This window comes from Sus scrofa, chromosome 13, assembly GCF_054392235.1.
Source record: "Sus scrofa isolate SSC_HxYL_T2T_F1_AM1 chromosome 13, Sscrofa_HxYL_maternal_Yorkshire_Landrace_v2.0, whole genome shotgun sequence".
Classification (NCBI taxonomy): domain Eukaryota; kingdom Metazoa; phylum Chordata; class Mammalia; order Artiodactyla; family Suidae; genus Sus; species Sus scrofa.
In genome coordinates this window covers 155,047,095-155,068,336 of record NC_139395.1, presented here as the reverse complement: position 1 = coordinate 155,068,336, position 21,242 = coordinate 155,047,095, and the positions used below count along the sequence as shown (strand labels likewise).

The 21,242-nt window shown below is 35.4% G+C and overlaps 1 protein-coding gene across 5 annotated transcripts in view; it reads right to left on the bottom strand.

Annotated features, from left to right (window-relative positions):
- Positions 1 to 21,242, bottom strand: part of GSK3B (glycogen synthase kinase 3 beta) — a 233,450-nt gene that overhangs the window by 60,758 nt on the left and 151,450 nt on the right. For all 5 annotated transcript variants that reach the window (XM_021068182.2, XM_021068187.2, XM_021068185.2 and 2 more), the window contains 2 exon segments: positions 18,177 to 18,283; positions 14,569 to 14,666 (listed from right to left, as the gene is read on the bottom strand). In XM_021068182.2, the coding sequence (XP_020923841.1) occupies positions 14,569 to 14,666; positions 18,177 to 18,283 (205 nt within the window).

Here is a 21,242-nt window from a genome sequence, read left to right as displayed (position 1 = left end):
ATCCAGCGTTGCTGTGAGCTGTGGTGTAGGTCGCAGATGCAAGTTGGATCCCATGTTGCTGTGGCTGTGGTGTAGGCAGGCAGGCAGCTATAGCTCCAATTTAACCCCTAGGCCTGGGAACTTCCATATGCCTTGGGTGCGGATCTAAAAAGAAAAAAAAGGAGTTCCCGTCGTGGTGCAGTGGTTAACGAATCCGACTAGGAACCATGAGGTGGCGGGTTCGGTCCCTGCCCTTGCTCAGTGGGTTAACGATCCAGCGTTGCCATGAGCTGTGGTGTAGGTTGCAGACGTGGCTCGGATCCCGCGTTGCTGTGGCTCTGGCGTAGGCCAGTGGCTACAGCTCCGATTCAACCCCTAGCCTGGGAATCTCCATATGCCGCAGAAGCGGCCCAATAAATAGCAAAAAGACAGAAAAAAAAAAAAAAAATGATATGTGAAATGAAAACTTCCCTGGAGATTTAACAGCAGATTGGACACCACAGAAAATGGTGAACTTCAAGAAACAAACAAACAAAAAACAGTAGAAGCTATCAAAGGTGAAGCATGAAGCATGAAGGTTAAAAAAGACTATAAAAACATGTATATGTGATTGGAGTTAGAAAAGGGGGTTGGGGAAACAGATGTAGAAAAACTACCTGAAGAAATAGTGGCCAACATTTTTCCAAATTTGATGAAAATTCAATGAAAATCTCAAGGAAATCCAAGTAGTATAAACATAAAAAACATTACAAGTCACGATCAACTAATAAAAGCCACTAATAAAGGGGAAAATATTTCCCAAAACAAAGAGACATTTTGTACAGTCAACAATAAGAATGACAGCTGATTTATCAGAAACAATTCAAGTCAGAGGAAAACAGAGATTTTTTCCAAAGAAATAAAAAAGTGGAAAACAAAAAATTCTATATCCAGTGAAAATATCCTTCAAAAGTCATTATTAGGCAAACAAAAGCTGAGAGTTTATTACCAGGAGATTTTCACTACAAGAAAATACTTCGGGAGGAAAGAAAGCAATGCCAAATGGAAATTTCTATCTATACAAAGGAATAAAGAGCATAAAAATGGTAAATATGTAGCTATATGTATGATATTCCCCCTTGCTTTTTCGTTTCTTAGAAGAAAGCAGTGTTTAAAGCAAAATAATAAAGCACTGTAGAAATGAAATGTATGACAACAACAGCACAAAAGATAGGAAGGGGAAATGGAAACACACTGTTGTAAGGTTCTTACTTTAAATGCAAAGTGGTACATTATTACTTGCAGATGGTGATAGAGTAGGAAGCCTATTTTCAATCTTAGAACAAACTCTATAAAAAAATGCAACATGGAGGTTTAGCTTAAAAAGTACTCTCTGTAGCCACAAGTTAACTGTAAAAGAGAGAAAAAAGGAACAATAAAAAGAAAATAAATTATCAAGGTAGAATACTTAAACCCAACCATATTGGTAATTACATTGAATGTAAATGGTCTAAATACTCATTAAAAGTCAGAAATTATCAGACTCAATTAAAAAGACCTAAGTATATATTGTCTGTAAGAAATGAACATATAACATGAATTATAAAAACATAGTTAAAAAGTAAAAGGATGCAAAAAAGATATACCATGCAAATACTAATGATAAGAAAGATGGGATGCCTTCATTAATATTGGAAGATTGTAGAATTTAGGACAAGGAAATTAAACAAAAATAAAGGGAGACATTTTCTAAAGATAAAAACAATTTTAAGACTAAATTTAAAATTATTATGAATACAATGTATTGATGATAATGTAAAATGCTAGAATTCTCATACACTGCTGGTGGGAGTGAAAAGTAGTGTAACTGCTTTGGAAAAGTTTGATTTTTTTTTTTTATAAAGTTAACATACACTTATATGACCAGCAATTTCAGTGCTAGTTATTTAATGAAGAGAAATATATACATATGTTTGCAAAAATACCTATAAACAAACAAAGAAGCTTTACTCATAGTTGTCAAAACTAAAAAACAAGTCAAACGTCCATATGCAGATGAATGGATAAACAAATTGTGGTATATTCATAGAATACAGCTCAGTATAAAGAATAAGTAAATTAAAAAAACAAAACATGGATGAATCTCAAAAACATAACGTTGAGACAAAAAAGCCAGATACAAAAGAAATATACTACATGACTCCATTCATATGAAATTCTAGAATAGGAAAAACAAATCTGTAGTGACGGAAATACCAATGATAACCTGAAACAGAAGATGGGAGACTGCAAAGAGACATGAACAATATTATCACCTGTCTCAGCCCACTGGGATTAACCTGGTGAAACCCTCAGCCCCGGGCAAACTGGGACATTTGGTTACCCTAGGCTGTACACAAGAACATTTTTTGGGTGATGCTATTACTACACTAAATACAACGGTATGTTTAACCTTATTCTGTTGCTATTTTAAGGCTACCATTAAAAGTATCAATCTGTTAAATTCTAAAATCAGAATTGTTTTATATACAGTATGCGTAGTCTTTAAGAAAGCAAAGGTATGAGTTAAGATACAAAGGAATATAAGAACGCTAAGGTAAGACATAATTGAGAGACATTAAATCCTTCTTCATTCTTTTTTTGGCCTCGCCTGAGGCAGGCACAAGTTATTGGGCCAGGGATCAAACCCACGAGAGCAATGACTCAAGCCACAGCAACACTTAACCTGCCAGGCCACCAGGGAACTCCCTAAAACACTTTTATTGAGGTCCTACTTTCACAGAGCTCTAGGGCAGAGAGACCTGTACATTATAAATCAACTATAATGAAGATCAATACACCAAAATGAACACAGATGATGTGCGAGGTGAAGTGCTACAATCCACTGGAGTAAGGAAGAGATTCAAGAAAGGATTCTGGAGGGAGAGATAAGAGGTTATTTTACTTAAGGAATATAGGAAGCAAATGAGTCAGATGCACATTTTATCTGCTCTAGGTATGAAGTGGAAAACAGCATGATTTGGATAACTAATCTGAGAGAATAAGGATGAGAAGTGGATAGGTGGCAACATTACAGGCTGAAAGGCAAACAAGAGACTGTTTATGAAAACCTAAGATTCTGAATGCATCAACATCTACAAGCAATACAACAAAAATAAAGCATTTCAATAAATCAACTATTTGATTGCCACTTCTGAGTTTATCTTAGTTTTATGTTGTTTCTATTAGGTTTTGAGAAAATTTCTCTATCAGCTGATTTATTTCAGCTGATTTATATTTGGAAACTCTGAAATCATATACTTAAGCTTTACATTTTACAGATTTTTAAAAAGTATGTTTGACATGGATTTTATTATTCAGACACAAAACAAGTCTTAGGGCTTCCCTGAATTTTAAGAGATAGAAAAGCAATTTTTCACCCAAACTTTTAAAGATACACTTAAAAATAGTAATTATTTATGAATTTCCTAAAAACGGAGTCCCTCCATGACTTAAAGGAAAAGAAAATGCACATAATGTTATATGCACATTTTTTAAAGTATGATATTTCACTGAATAAAAGGGGGGATTTTCAAAATTATCACACTATTGGGAAGAGTATGCACTCTCAGTTATCTGTTATTAGAATAAGATCTTTCCATTTATTGCAAAAAAGCACTTGTCAAGTGCATCATCGTAATCCTAAAACATCACCGAGGCAGAAAGACTCAACCAGAGATTCATGGCATAAGATTTTGGGGATGCTGTTCATCCCTTTTAATCTGTACCCAATCCCATCATGTTTAATATTTTTTCATTCACCTAGTTGCAAATTTAGCTAGACACAAATAATAACAAGCCAGGAATTATGATTTGTGTCTTCAAAGAAATAAAGCCAAAAATCATCTGACAAAAGCATTGAAATCAATTTCTTTCCCAGCCTTGCGTTGAGCCTTGCTCAACACCAGAGGTCGCCAAACTTCAACAATAGAGTTGTACATGTAGCCTTTAAAGCAAATGCCAAGTTAATGAGATCCTATTAGAAATCTGTTAATCCTCTGCTTGAAATCTTGCAGTGACTTTTAACTGTCTACAGTCTAATATGTTTAGGCCAATGCCCACAGCTCCAGCCTTCTCTCTCCTGGTAAACTTATACCCTGTTCCCACCATTCAGAACCTTAGGCTCAAACCATAAAGCACTACACAACAGACAAGACACAACAGACCTGACAACGTTAAGTATCTTCATCCAAATTAGCATGTATGTCCTCCAGTCCCTTCCTTTCTCTAAATAGAATACATCTCCATGTTTCAAGATTCAGCTGAAGAGTTACCTCTTCTAAGAAGCCTTTTCAGATAGCACTACCTCCAAACAGGATGCTTCTGCCTTTGTACCCTGCTCAGGCTTCTGGGATCATACCTGCCTTACTCCACTGATCTCAGTTTTTCCCTTCCTCCTCTCAATGAGTTTCTGAACTTGAGGGCAAAGATTCTTTATGTTCTAGCCCAGATGGTTAATAAATCAACATGTTGTTAATATAGATGCACCCTGAAAGGCTAAAGGGATACATGGCCAGGACTATACATAATGGATTTAATCAAAACTTTTAAAGTAAGTAGATGAAAATTGTACAACACAGGCCAAGAGAGATTATACATAGTATGGCTGGATAATTAAACATCTTCACTTCTTTTCTGCATAAAAGAACTATCTATTCAAATTGGATAACTGTCAGGTTGACTGCATATATCATAAACCTGACAAATTTCTCTAATTAGAAAACTAGAAAACATGTCACTGAGTTATTCTTTTTCAAAATATCAGTACTCTACTGATAATGGAATCATTACCATACATTTTTACCTTCAGAGGATTGATATAAAATGTATTCCCTTTTGTATACCCCTATAATTTACAAGTTTTCCTTTTTTAAATCCATTGGATGTAGGCAGCTAAAATACTTAATTCTCAACACATGCAGTTTTATCCAGTTTCTATCTACCTCTTTCCTATATATATATATGAGTGAAGTTCTGGTATAAGGAAACTTTGTGTTGGGGGGAGGGGGTGTATGCAATGTTTCCACCTCAGGGTTTTCTTCTGATTTCCAAAAGGCAAAATCCTCTTACCCTTCTCTCCCCTGGGAGGAAAAAAAGGCTATAGCAATAGCAGCACAAATCTTTAAATCCCATTAGGAACATCAGTGAAGGAAAAAGCACCAAATAGTCATGTTATTTGAACACAATTGAACAACTTGGAAAAGGATTTACTCAGCCTGGGAGGATGAACTAGTGCAGGAGGACCCCTTTGTGTGTCTGTGTTCTCCTCCATCTGTCACTTAACTTGATGTGGGTCCTGTGCAAAACTATGGTCAGAGTTTACTGCCTTGCTTAAAATACAGTAGAAACAACAAAACCTTATCAAAAGTCCTGTAGGTAAATGTTCTCATTCTTTGACTTAAAAAAAAATTGATATACTTCATATAATCATGAAATGCATCCCTTTAAACATACAACTGATTTTTTAAAAGTATATCCACAGAGGTGTACAACCATCAACTGCTATATAATTTTAAAACATGTTTATCACCTCAAAATGAAACCCTAGACCCATGAACAGTCACTCCCATTTCCACTCTTCCCAATTCCTAATGACCACTACAGATCTGCTTATTCGGGACATTTCACATAAATGGAATCATGTAACCTGGTCTTCTGTGTCTGATATTTTCCTTATCCATTCATCAGCTAATGGGCATCTGAAATGTTTCTACTTTTTGGCTATAAAGAATTCTGCTATGAACATTCATGTACAAGTTTTTGTGTGGATAGTTTTCAATTCATTTCTATTTCTATTCATTCCATATTACTGGGTCATATGGTAACTATGTTTAATGTTTTGAGGAAGTGCAGAACTATTTTTTTGTTTCAATTTCTCCACATCCTTACCAACAGTAGCTGCTGTCTTTTTTTAGCCATTCTAATGAATGTGATGGAGTATTCACTAGTTTGCATTTCTCTAATGACTGACATGGCTGAGCTTTTTTTTTTCTTCTTACTGTTACTTGTATGTTTTCTTTGGAGAACTGTCAATTTAGATCCTTTGTCCATTTTGTTTTTTTGTTTTTTTTTTGTTGTTGTTGTTTTTTAGGGCCACACCTGTGGCATACGGAGGTTCCCAGGCTAGGGGTCCAATCAGAGTTACAGTTGCCGGCCTTCACCACAGACATAGCATCACGGGATCCTTAACCCACTGAGAGAGGCTAGGGATTGAACCCGCAACCTCATGGTTCCTAGTCGGATTTGTTTCTGCTGTGCCACAAAAGGAACTCTCCTTTGTCCATTTTTTAACTGGGGTGTCTTTTTATTGTTGAGTTTTAAGAGTTCCTTATTCTGGATACAAGTCCCTTATCACATAGATGATTTGTAAAATTTTCTCATTCTACGTGTTGTCTTTTAATTTTCTGGATGGTATCCTTTGAGGCACAAATTTTCTGATTTTGTAGTTTTAAAGTTCAAAGTATCTGTTTTTTCTATTGTCACTTAATGCCTTTTTTTTTTTTTTTTTTTTTTTTAAGGGCTGGACACGTGGCTTATGAAGATTCCCAGAATAGGGGTCAAATCAGAGCTACAGCTGCCGGCCTGCACAGCAATGCCAGATCTGAGCCCCGTCTGCAACCTATACCACAGCTCACAGCAACACCAGATCCCCAACCCACTGAGCAAGGCCAGGGATCGAACCCACAACCTCATGGTTCCTAGTTGGATTTGTTTCTGCTGCGCCACAACAGGAACTCCAATTGTCACTTAATGCTTTTCATGTCACATCTAAGAAGCCATCACCTAACTGAAGGTCACAAAGATTTATACCTGTTTCTTTCCGAGAGTTTTATAGTTTTGTTCTTATGTTTAGGTCTATCCATTTTGAGTTAATTTTTTATATGGTGTGAGAAGTAGGGGTCCAACTTAATTCTTTTGCATATGGATATCTCGTTGCACAAGCATCACATGTTAAAAAGACAATTTTTTTTTCCTGTTGAATTTGCCTTGGAACCCTTGTCAAAGGGATCATAAATGGAAATGTTTATTTCTAAGACTCTCAATTCTACTCCATTGATCTATATGCCTGGGCTCGTGCCAGGACTATACTCTCCCACCTCCCCTTTCTTGAAATTTAACTAACAAAATTATAAGATACACAAAATGTACACAGTGATGATTTTATATGCATATGCATTAAGAAAAGATTCTCCCAACAATAAGAGCTAGAGAGGGTGTGGAGAAAAAGGAACCCTATTACACTGTTGCTGGGATTGTAAATTGGTGTAACCACTGTGGAAAGCAGTGTGGAGATTCCTCAGAAAACTAAAAATAGAACTACCATTTGATCCAGCAATCCCACTCCTGGGCATCTATCCAGAGAAAACCATGACTCGCAAAGACACATGTTCACAGCAGCACTATTTACAATAGCCAAAACATGGAAACAACCTAAATGTCCATCAACAGAGGAGTGGATCCAGAAGATGTGGTACATATACACAATGGAATATTACTCGGCCATTAAAAAGAATGAAATACTGGCATTTTTAGCAACATGGATGGACCTAAAAATTATCATGCTAAGTGAAATCAGCCATACAATGAGACACCAATACCAATGCTTTCACTGACATGTGGAATCTGAAAAAAGGACAGACTGAACTTCTTTGCAGAACAGATGCTGACTGACAGACATTGAAAAACTTATGGTCTCCGGAGGAGACAGTTTGGGGGGTTGGGGGATGTGCTTGGGCTGTGGGATGGAAATCCTGTGAAATCAGATTGTTATGATCATTATACAACTACAGATGTGATAAATTCATTTGAGAAATTTAAAAAAATTTTAAAAAAGATTCTCCCATCTAATTAATTACTACATTCATCACCTCAAACTTTTCTTTATTCCCTTTTCTTTTTTGGTGAAAACACTGAAGTTAATAGTGTTGTCAACCACAGCCATCACGTTTCACATTACATCCTCAGAGAACTTATTCATCTACTAAAGTCTGTGTGCTCTTTGCCAACCTTTCCTCTCATTTCCTCCACCCCAACCTCAAGCCCTTGGCAACCACTCTTCCATTCTGTTTCTGTAACTTGACTCTTCTTTTTAGACCCTACATACAAGTAGCTGCCTTTCTCTGTCTGGCTTATTTCATTTAGCAAACTTCTATAACGTCCATTCATGTTGTTACAAATGGCAGGATGTCTTTCTTTCTCATGGCTGAATAATATTCCATTGTATATGCACTGTCTTGATTACTGCAGCTGTGTAAAAAGTTTAAAAAATCGGAAGTTTAACTTTACTCTTCTTTTTTAAGACTGTTTTGACTCTCATTTTTTCTTCCTGAATAAAATTTTTTACTGGCAACAAGTCCCCTCCTCCCCTCTCAATAAGTGACTATTATTTTCATTATGCAAAATATTCAGCATAAAGTGAAAAGGTCATTCTTGGTTAAAACATATTCACTGAGGTCAAAGAAGTTTTTTTCCTAGGTGAATCTCAGCCACAATGGTATGCTCAAACTAGCAGTATAATACAGAAAGCGTGGGGGGCTGTGTATGGAATCAGAGCTCTTGAGTTAAAAAAAATTCTCACCACATTTCCCAAACTTTAAAAACATTATTACCCCACCCCCAAGAAAAGCAAATATTTTATACACACATCATGCAAATCTTGCTTCTTTGAGGATCACTAACATAGTTCTCTGCAGTACCACAAGCCAAGATTTTCTTCACATTTTCCTTCTATTATATGTATCAGTAAAACAATTAAAAATTGTTTTATAAATATGAAATATTCAGTATCCTTTTAACAAAATAAATGTCCTTGTACAAGGTTCCAGTGTTTACTTTTTTTTTTTTTTTTTTTTTTGTCTTTTTGTCTTTTGTTGTTGTTGTTGTTGCTATTTCTTGGGCCGCTCCCGCGGCATATGGAGATTCCCAAGCTAGGGGTTGAATCGGAGCTGTAGCCACCGGCCTACACCACAGCCACAGCAACGCGGGATCCGAGCCGCATCTGCAACCTACACCACAGCTCACGGCAACGCCGGATCGTTAACCCACTGAGCAAGGGCAGGGACCAAACCCGCCACCTCATGGTTCCTAGTCGGATTCGTTAACCACTGCGCCACGACGGGAACTCCCAGTGTTTACTTTTGACAGCATTCAACTGTTAACAATCAGTGCTCTCCAATTTGTAATCTTTTGCAAAAAAAGGAAGCAGATTCTTTAGTAAAACACAGGTCTTGAAATTAGATTCATCATAAGGGTGAAGTGATATTATTGCCTTTGAAAAGAAATTATATATTTGGGTTCTCAAAGACTTGATAATTAACTTCTTTATATAAATAATAAATGTCCCCCAAATTCCCCAAGACATGGGGAAGATTAATGGGTAAAGAAGATGTGGAAAGAACATACACACACACATACACACACACACGGATAAAGAAGATGTGGAGAGAATACACACACACACGGATAAAGAAGATGTGGAGAGAATACACACACACACACACACGGATAAAGAAGATGCAGAATGAATACACACACACACACACACACACAAATACTACTCAATCATAAAAAATAAAATGCCATATGCAGAAACAATGGATGGACCCAGACATTATCATACAAAGTAGATCAGAAATAGACAAATACCATATGATATAACTTATATGCGGAATCTAATAAAAAATGATACAAAAGAACTTACCTGCAAAATAGAAACAGACTCAGGCATAGAGAACAATTTGTGCTTGCCAAGGGGGAAGGTGGGGGGGAAGACTGAGAGTGTGGACTTAGCAAATACAAACCACTATATAGCCTGTGGTAGACCATAATGGAGAAGCAAATGAAAAATAATATATATGTATATGTATAAGTGAATCACTTTGCTAACATACCAGAAACTAATACACTGTAAATCAACTATACTCCAATAAAAATTTTTTTAACAAGTATATGTTTAGTGTCATGTTTTCCTAAAAGAGATATATCCAGATTTAAAAGGGTAGTTACTAAAACTTTGGAAGCTCTAGAGGAATTCTATCATGAAGAGGTGGATTCTAATTCTGCCAGAAAGAAATGATCAAATTATTGCTAAGCATAAATAAATGTTTATAGAGTAAATCAAAGAATATCTCTAGGAATATTAATACATTTAAAACTTAAATTCTACAGAACGGTTGATTTCTTTCAGTCAGTTTTATGATATTTTAAATTGTGTCTCCCCCTCCTCACAGGATTTGGTGAGTTTTTTTTGCCATTTTTTGTTTTCGTCTTTTTAGGGTCATATCCACAGCATATGGAGGCTCCCAGGCTAGGGGTCAAATCGGACCTATAACTGCCAGCCTATGCCACAGCCACAGCAACTTGGGATCCGAGCCACGTCTGCGACCTATACCATAGCTCACAGTAATGCCAGATCCTTAACCCACTGAGCAAGGCCACGGATTGAATCTGCATCCTCATGGATGCTAGTCAGATTCATTTCCACTGAGCCACACCAGAAACTCCAGTTTTATGATATTTTAATCTAAAAATTGAACTCTAAAGTTCACCTTTCCTTACTTGAAATTTATGTTTTAAAATTTGGAGGGAGAAAAAAAATTATTAGTAAAACCTACAGCATTCTCAGGTCCAGAACTTCTAGACTGCTGTTGATTCATCTGGGAAATTTTGGGGACATCTGTCATTTATATAAGGAAGTTAATTATCAAATCTTTGAGAAGCCAAATATATCAGGTTTTCAAAGGTAATAATATATCACCTCACCTTTATGATATTATTCTCAGAATCAATTATGTAATTCAGAATATAATCATACAACAGAATCTATACAGTTATTAAATACATCACTTAATCGACATACACTGCTTCACATGAAAAATACAATTAATTATTTAGGAAAAAAAGATGGCATTTTTGTTTTAACATACATATGCAAGGAAAAGCATATCAAAATATTCATAGAAGCTATTTTTCATGACATGCCAGAACAGAAAATGATTGCTTTTGTTCTTTGTATTTGTGTCTGGGTATGTTTTCTGCACTGAGCATAAAAAATTATAGTGTATACAATTATAAAAAGTTATCATTATTAAAAAATGCTACCTTCTCCAAGCCTTCAGAAGACTCTTTTTCTAAATAACCCTACTGCTATGGTAGAAGTGGCAAAGGACCATGCTATGTAATGGAATCTATGTTTGTGAATTCTTGATAGAAGGTCTCCCAAAATATTTTATTTTTATCTAGATGTCTGAAACCCCATCAGATATTTCTTAAGGTTATTTTAACTAGGATGTTAAGGAAGAATGTAAGAAAAAATAAATCTTATTTTAAGTCCCTTTTTACAAATGCTTTGAAAATCCAAGCAGTTTTTGATACTCAGGGGTTAACTGGCATAATGAGATTCTGTTCTGATAATCTTACATATGAAATCAACCTCAGAAAGCTAAATGTTTGTCAAGCTTAAAAATGATTTTTCATCACTTTTAATTCCATTCTGCCTTATACTTTCAACTTACTCTGCAGATGATATAAATTCTAATTTTATTCTAAATATTTTGTAAAACTTTTATTAGAGAATAGGTAGGGAGTTAGCTCAGTTTATAAAATTCTTGTGTTACTCATTCTGTAAATTATTGGCATGGACATTTACGCCAATGAAATTTAATAAACAACAATTACAACAATCACTAACTTTTCTTATTAATTCACAGGTAATCCAAATTCATGAATGAACAATGATCTAGCAGCTTAGTTCAATTTAAATATTTACTGAAAACTATTTTGGTGCCCTCAGATATTAAAACATACCAATAAAACAAAGTCCCTCCTCAGAAAGTTTATAAAATAATTAGGCAAGACTACCACATATAAAATTTATGAAGTTTGCTGTACAATTGTTCATTTTTTGCATACATTCAAATTCAGAGAGAAGTGCATCTATTTTATTGGGCAGAGAAAAACAGACTAACATAGAGTCCCTAGTTACCAAACATTGACTAACATTTCAAAAAAAATTGAGACAAATTGGGCACATGTAAGACCACCTTTCATGGAAAACTCAAATCTATTTTGAAGTCCTAATTAGCAGAAATGACAATGTTTGTTTAAAATATAAAATGTCCTAATAACGTTTAACTTTGAAAGTTAACCTATAGACAGGATCAATAGGATTCAGAGCTTTACCTCGAGTGCGTGTGTATGCGCACACCGCCCCCACCCATGTCTATTAACCTCAATGTAATGTATAACTTCAGGTCACCAAATAGGTGGTAAACTAATACTGATATTTCATATATCCTGGGCAGTACTACTTAAGAGTGTAAAAGGGACTGAGAAGCTTGATATTCCAAACTGCCCCGGGATGTTAGTTCTACTATATCATCCTCAGTAGGGTGATGACTATGTATAAATACAAGATAGCAAGATAACATATAAACGAAAAGAGTGTTTTATTTTAGAGTTGGCGTACTATGACAAGTTGATCATGGACCAACTTGCAACAAATAAGCCCTAAAGAAAAACAAAGTCTTAAGCCATTAATAACCAACAGTTTCTACTAAAATTAAATAAGCACAAAACAATATGAGCAGAAAGTTGAATTACAAGGACAAAAAGTGGTAATATAATCTCTGGACTTAAAGGTTTATAAGATATGATGGCAAGGATGAGATATATACTTACCACAGATATCTACCTTAGCTTCCTGAGCAATTTCATTTGTATCATGTATGAATTCGTTAAAAGTAATGACAAGTAATAAATCATTACAAAATTCTAAACTATAATCCTAGAGAAATGACACAGTTCTAATATTCCAAACATATATGATAAATAGAATGGCAATATGCTCAAAGAACTATGTAACTGAAAACCCAGGGATAGAAGAAATGCTGACTGGTTGTACTAAATAATGATCAGCAAACTATGGCCCAATCTCTGTTTTTTGCAGGGTTCATGAACTATGGTTGGACTTTAAAGATAACCATTTGCAATCACTTTGATGATACAAAACACTGACTTTGAACTCCAGTTAAGAGAAATGTTATAGCATCTCCCCCCAAAAATTCCATTCCTCTAATTAGTAGGCTCATTTTATTCAATTATTATATTAGTTTGAATTTCATCAATGAAAAATTTGTGGAATATTTTCTTTTGTTATATATCTGATATCCTTAATTTGCATTTTAGCCCACAAGTGTTTTAATATTTTACCTAGCCTTTTACAGAAAGTTTGCCAACTCCTGTATTAGAATACTAATTTTAATAATAATAAGGAATATACACAGGCCTTTTAAGAAACAAGGAAATCAAACTATCTGAACTTAGATTTGAATTTAGTGTGAGAATCAGGAAGGAAGTAGATCTGTTGATCTAAAATTAAGGGTTCAATCTGAAACTAAACGATGGTTACAAAAAAAAAAAAGACAGCAAATACCAATGGTCTCAGGTAAATATCTTAAGACATTACATAGATTCTTGCTCACATGTTGGTGTTTTCAACTACACTTGCATACACTGATACCTAGGAAAATCATCTTATCAAAAGTAACATATTTTTATAAAATACAGTACAAGGATTCTAAAATAACTTAATCATAAGTTACTCCTTAGTCCAGGATACAACTAGCTACTGAGGAGTCAAGCCCTCAGTGCAATAAAAACTAAATTGAAGCTGTCCAGATACAGAAAAGGCTGTATTCCAAAGTATCCGATGCTGGAAGTATTTAAGAAAACAGTTGAAGACCACTGTCAGGAATGTAACTAAGAAGGTTCTTTCATTTGATGGAGAACTGGACTACTTAACCTTTATGGAGATTTTTAATTTTTCACTTCTATGAGACATTTGGAAAATCAAGAATAAAGCCCAACAGGCAGTTGGTGTTATTGCTTTGGACAAACTATAACCTTTCAACCAATCTAGTGGTCTAAATACAGAGACATCAGGTATTTTTAATGGGGGTGAGAACTTATTTAAGATCTCAAGTGTTAAAAACTTTAAAATTGCAGTGCTGCTTTCCTTAAGAGACAATATTAATTCTAAGATAATAATTCTTTGGATCTGGTGTTTTTAATAAAGGTATTGACAGACCTAATAAATAAAATTGTATTAAACCCATAAGTCAAAATTATGCTTCTATCAAGCGTTCTACTAGTACATATCATACTTTCATTTTATAAATATTTAAATATTGAATAAATACAAGCATCTCCTATGTGCTCGGTAGAATATTACAAGCAGAGAGCACACGGTGAGCAAAAATAGACACAGCTTGTGTTTTTATTCGGTTTATATACATTTTAGTGATCTATGGCTTTTAAGTATCTTCAATAACAGATATATTTCTTTTTTGCATCAGATAGCCAAAATAGCTTTTCCAGTATCACACAAGAGAAGAATAATTCAATTAGATAGCAAAAGGCTGGGTTCTTATATTTCTTTTATAGCTGAACTTGCTCTGTGATCTTAGATCCCATTTGTCCATTTCCTAAATTTTTCATGGGTGTATGAGAGATATGGATTCTTAAGAGAATAGCAACAAGATTCCTTCAAAAATTCTGATCCAATCTTCTCACCTTGATTATTTCCACCAATTGATCCACACCACTATCCCCTGGAAATATAGGTTGTCCTAGCAACAGTTCAGCCAACACACAGCCTGCAGACCACACATCTGAAGAGAAAACAAAGGCTTATTAAATTATTAACACTTTGTGGCTTAAGTTGCATTAAAAACTGTTTGTATACATTTTCTAAGTTTATGTTCATTAGAGCAAACATATTGGAATAAGAATATTCCAATAAAGGGTAAAGTCTATTTAGCTATCAAATATCAGATGTTTAAGTCTTCAACAACCAAGACAGGGATTATAGTATGAAAACACAGAGTATGATCATTTATTCCATATTTAAGTCAAAGTGACACAATTTCTGCACATTAGTAGGTGCTTATACAGAGTAGCAGCAAATAAGAGTTCAATCCCCTATACACAGGGTTCTAAGTCAGTGAAAATTTTGGGGAAAATTTTTGATACTTTCAATGGCTGACTTTTGCCTTGTAATATGACTGACAGTAAAATGTTCTTAAAAAACATTTTTAAATGCAACGGTAGAATACATTTTATTTTACAAATACAAAATAATTCACTTTTAAGTCAAAGCAGAAACCTCAACCTTGAGAAAACTTAAATTTAAATAATTTATAGCTAAATTTAATTTTTTAAAAACGCATACATCCTGACTTACCCAAGATAGTCCTGGTTTAGACCTATTGTCCTGGGATAATTATGAAGAAGATGCCCTTTCCCTTAAAAGTACTACAAATGGAAAGATAAATTATATGGGCATTCTATTTATAGACCACTATTTAAGACTTCTTGCAATGGGAGTTCCCGTTGAGGCTCAGTGAAAAACGAATCTGCCTAGCATCCATGAGGATGCAGGTTTGAGCCCTGGCCTTGCTCAGTGGGTTAAGGATCCCATGCTGCTGTGAGTTGTGGTATAGGTGGCAGACACAGCTGGGATCCCGAATTGCCCTGGCTGTGGCATAGAGAGGCAGCTGTAGCTCTGATCTGATACCACCTAGCCTGGGAACTTCCGTATGCCTCCGTTACAGTCCTAAAAAGACAAAAAAAAAAAAAAAAAAAAAAAGACTTCTTGCAAGAAAAAGCTAATTTTCAGTTTGTAAATTCTTGGTTTTTGTATGAAGCAACAAACAAGTTGCTTTAGGGAGATGAACATATATCACTGCTGGGCTTTCCATCTACAAGCAGGGAAGGAAAAGAATGACGAATGGCAGGAGAACAACAAATAATTTAATTAGTATGATGTGGTGAGATGCACTATCAAGATGAACTGGAAATCCCTGCTTCAATGACTATTTTTTATTGACCTAGAAAAATGATGACACAAAATTCACTTAAGAAATCCAAGTTAATTTTGTCCAGCAACTCTTTCACTTGACATACCATTGTTAAAAATATCTCTAAAGTGTATTTTATTACTCTTTTAAATATCTTTATTTTTGTTTACAAATCTTCCACAGTATTAAGATGCACATATCCTAAATCTAAAAAGGAAGGTCAAATATAGGCTTGTAGGGTTCAAAAGGCTCCTGTTGAATCAGCAACTTTTGAATCTGATCTTAGTCATGCAAAGAAGGCTACTAGAGAGTCAGTACTCATAACATCCAGAAAATCGATTCTTAATAGAGAAAACAGACTACACTTGACCTTCTTTTTGAGAAAGGATTCCCAAAGAACTGCTGGGCACATGGACATTTACAGAAGTAATGTACTCTTAAGAGGGTCAAAGGTTTATATAAACATGCCTTAATATGTCAGTGCATGACTTTTAAAAAGAAGCAAACTGCATTTATTTTAGGTGCCCCTGGCAAAACTCATCCCAGTATGCATCTCATCCTGGTATGCACATGATTAGTTTCATATATGTGAATAAAACAGAAAGCAGCTAGAAAACCCAAACTCTCCAAAGATAAAAAGTGTTGAAATTTGCTCTTGGGATAGAGTCAAGTTAACAAATACCACAAAAAGAACACCACTTCATATTTCTTTTTTTTTTTTGTCTTTTTAGGGCCAGACCCCGAGGCATGTGGAAGTTCCCAGGCTTGGGGTTGAATCAGAGCTGCAGCTGCCAGCCTACCCCATAGCCACAGCAATGTGCAATCCGAGCCATGTCTGCAAACCACACCATAGCTCACAGCAATGCCAGATCCTTAACCCACTGAGGAAGGCCAGGGATCGAAACTTCATCCTCATGGATGCTAGTCAGATTCCTTTCTGCTGAGCCACGACAGGAACTCCCACTTCATATTTCTATAGTACTTTCACTAACATTTTATTTAATCCTTACAGCCACTCAGAAAGGTAAACAGAATGGTTTGTAATCTCCACTTTATAGCTTAGCTGAGTAGCAGTAAACCTGGACCTCAAATTTTGGTCTATTCAACCAAAACATCCATTATACTAGTTCTCATCTGTCCCTGAACATATGCCTTATAACATAGCCATAGTGAAACTTTTGAGCATTTTACACACACAGACACAGACACACACACACACACACACACACACACATTATTATACTCTCTATCTTCCAGGGCGGCAGGTCTCAAGGTATGATCTGCAGAGCACTGGGTCTCCTAGACCTTTTCAGAGGTGCTGAGGGCAAAGTTATTTTCATAAGCTTCATTTTTCACTATGTTGACATTTGCACTGACGGTGCAAGAGAAATGGTGAGTTAAACTACTGGCCTCATGGCACAAATCAAAATGTTCTTTGGCACTTTGCCCTTTGGCAAAATAAAAATAACAGTAATGTGTTTCTGTTTAAAGGTCTTCATTCATACTAGAGAATTTTTACATGTTATCAAAAGAGAAAAAGTGTCCAAGTTCTTGTTACTGTGAGCTTTTTATTTTAGTTTTTGTTTGTTTGGTATTTGCATGCTTTTGTTTGTTTCTGAACTAAGGAATACTCTTCAGAAACAATATATAACAATAAAATAATTTTGACCTCCATCTGCATGTCACCCTAAGGTTGCTCCAGCTTCCTATTCATGCCCACTGAAAATACTTGTGCACCCCTACTAGTGAGCAAAAATAGAGTAGAAGAGGTCAATGAAGAATGAAGAAAATTGTCTCTATTCAATTGCTTCTATCATTAAAGATCTTTAGTGGCAACTTCTACAGAATTAATGGGTCTATCCAAACTACTAATTGAAAAAGTCAAAACTGTTCCTTTTGAGCTGACTTAAATAACCAATTGAAACAGCACAGTAAGACTCAGTAAAATGGTAATCCTACCACTTTACTCACGAACTTAATGAATGTAAATTCTCCAACTAATAATCAAGCTCAAAAGTGGGTATTTCAGGGTAATTTTTCTTTTAAGTGAAGAAAAAGTATACTTAGAATTTATTTAAAATTTTAAGTTAAAAATAACTGTAATCCTAGAGAAATCATACAATCACAAAGGAATAACTTTATTACTTTTTCTTATAATCCAAGAAACCTCAAAGTAGAATAGTAAATATAAATTAAATTCTAAGAGATGAAATTCTAAAAATTATATACATTTTTGTATATCAATCTTTGAGAAGAAACATATTTCTAAAAACAAGATGCAATTAATAACTACAACCCATTATATTCAGAATCAGTACTTACCTATACTAGAGGTATAATCAGTGGCTCCAAAGATCAACTCTGGTGCCCTATAGTACCGAGAACAGATATACGAAACATTGGGTTCTCCTCGGACCAGCTGCTTTGCACTAATAAAAGATCAAAAGCAGAAATTCTTTAAATTAAATCTAAACTGTAAATGAAACAAAACTGCTATCATTTGCAACACCGAATGTTTATCTAAGATTCCCATAATTCCTGTCATGCAACATACAGGAAAAAGAAAATATGAACCATAACTATCTCTGACAAAAGAAACTTATAATTTTAACACACCACTCTGAAAACAAAAAACAAAAAACAAAAAACAACAGTTACTTTTAAAGAGTGCATCTGACAATTGTTACCATGGAAAGATTTTAAAAATCACAAAGGATAAACACTATGTATCTTCTGCTCTTGTTCCCTGAATTTCACCTCTAAAATACAGAGAAAGAAAAGCAGACAAATAAGAGGTACCGCCTCTCACCAAAAAGCATAGTAATAGATTTTTTTTTTTTTTTTGTCTTTTTGCTATTTCTTGGGCCGCTCCCGCAGCATATGGAGGTTCCCAGGCTAGGGGTCGAATCGGAGCTGTAGCCACTGGCCTACACCAGAGCCACAGCAACGCAGGATCTGAGCCGCGTCTGCAACCTACACCACAGCTCACGGCAACGCCGGATCGTTAACCCACTGAGCAAGGGCAGGGATCAAACCCGCAACCTCATGGTTCCTAGTCGGATTCGTTAACCACTGCGCCACGACGGGAACTCCGTAATAGATTTTTAATATAAGAATGCTTAAGTAGGAGTTCCCATTGTGGTTCAGCGGTTAACGAACCTGACTAGCATCCAGGAGGACAAAGGTTTGATTCCTGACCTCGCTCAGTGGGTTAAGGATCTGGCATTGCCGTGGCTGACCCCTAGCCTGAGAACCTCCATATGACGCAGGTGGGCCCTAAAAGACACACACACACACACAAGAATGCTTAAGTAATATGTTTTTTAAAAGGTTAAGAAATCAGCACTCTCTTATAATTTGACTTCTGACTCGGTACTTCAAGGCTTACAGACCCAATCTATTTTATTTTTCCACCATTTGACCAATTTATTAACTGTCTAAACATTCATTACCCAATTAAAAAGACCCTTTCCTGTAGGACAGATAGAAAGCACAGTCTATGAATTCTAATTCTGTTGTCTATAAAGATTAATCACACCTTCTTTTAATCCAACTTTCCTTCCCAAATATTTTATGGCATGCATTTTAAATATTAAAGTAAATTAAAATTTTTTGCAATGTTTCTCAATATAACTTGAAGACAAACTGAAATAAAAAATGCTATAGAAGCTAATCATTTTGACATACAATATAAGAAAGATAAATACAGAAAATAAATACAAGCAATGGAATCCTAATCATAAAAAAGTAAGTAATAAGAGAACGTAAGCAAAGGTATAGGAAAATCAGAGTAGAGATAGATGAAAGCAATCACAAAGGTTTCAATTTGGTCTTTCCTGCACGCCTCCCGCCCCCGCTTCCTTTGCCACACCCATAGCACATGGAAGTTCCCGGGCCAGGGATCAAATCCAAGCCTCTACGCCACAGCTGTGGCAACACAGACCTTTGACCCACTAAGACGGGCCAGGGAGGGGTTCCTGAACTTTCTTTTTTTTCCATTTGTTTCTGGTCAACGGTAATTCTGACCTTAACCTGTTCTTCCTTCGTTACAAGTTGTACAAGTTGAGAAGGCGTAAGGCAGTTTATTTTTTAAACATTCTCCCCAAGATTGACACACAGCAATCATTTCATGAATTAATAAATATTAATCCCTATTTTTAGACTACAAAAAAAGACACTTTTCTAGAATAACATAAAAGCTTTCTACTTTATAGAGGATTTTTTAAATTAACAAGATAGATTCTAGTTATATAGTCAGCAAATTCACTCTAAGATAAAAAAGGCTAAGATTAGAAAACGCCACAGCCTGTAGATTTCTCCACTACTTGATGGATCTACCTTCCTTCTCTTCAGGTGAGGCTAATATAGCTTCCTGCCCTTTGAGGGTTGAGAGCCTCCAATACAGTGGTCACATACAGTCCTAAGAAAACCCAACTAGCTCTTCACCCTATTTCATTCAATAAAGAATTATTAACAAGAGGACAATACTGTTTTGTTCAAATCACTACCACATTGACACTAAGAATCTAGAGTGTATCTCAAACTCCACTTGCCCAAATCAATGGTTAAAACAACAACAAAAAAGGCAGAGTTTGTTATCAGAGCTCTTAAAAATGAACTATCATCATACAAGTGAAATCCAAATATGTTAGAACAAAGCAATTTCTATGTTCCAACAGAACGGCCCACAGCAACAGAGTTTTGACACTATGGTGAGAACAGAAATCCCACTAAGTTGATGTCTTCTAAGTATTTTTTACAGTCCACACCAGTCAGTCACTCTCAGTGGGGAAGACATCCTATAACAATAAAATTCATCTGATTTGGGCAGTTTGTCCAAAAAATAATATGCAGTAGCACTTTGTTTCAAGCGTCAAGTAAGAGTTTTTTGATTTAATATCCTTTACCTTTTCTTAGAGTTGAAAGGACAGAGTTACAGCCTGCAAAATGATCTGGATCCTATGACTGATGTCTGAAATCAGGCAACTCTAAGAAGGGGATGATCTAAAAGGACGCCCTTATGAGACTAAGAATTAATTCATGACAAAATTGAAGTTCTTATTTTTTTAAGACTCTTTCCCAAGAGATGGCCTGTGGAAAATATACCCTATATTAAATCTAAAATTTAAACTGTGGGTTGGTATAAAAGTCTTACAAAGAAGAAGAAATACAGATTATTAGCAGATGTGAGTCAATATCTATAGAGCTGAGGATGAAAAAAATGGAGAGAATCCAAGTTACATAGAGATTAGGACTATGAAGACAGAGATGACTCTGGGTGATTACACTAGAGCGGAAATAAAAGGTTAACTGCCTGAGATACATAGGAATACAAAGTTGATTTCATGCTGAAAGGTTAGATCAGAAAGGCACAAGATGCTGGATACT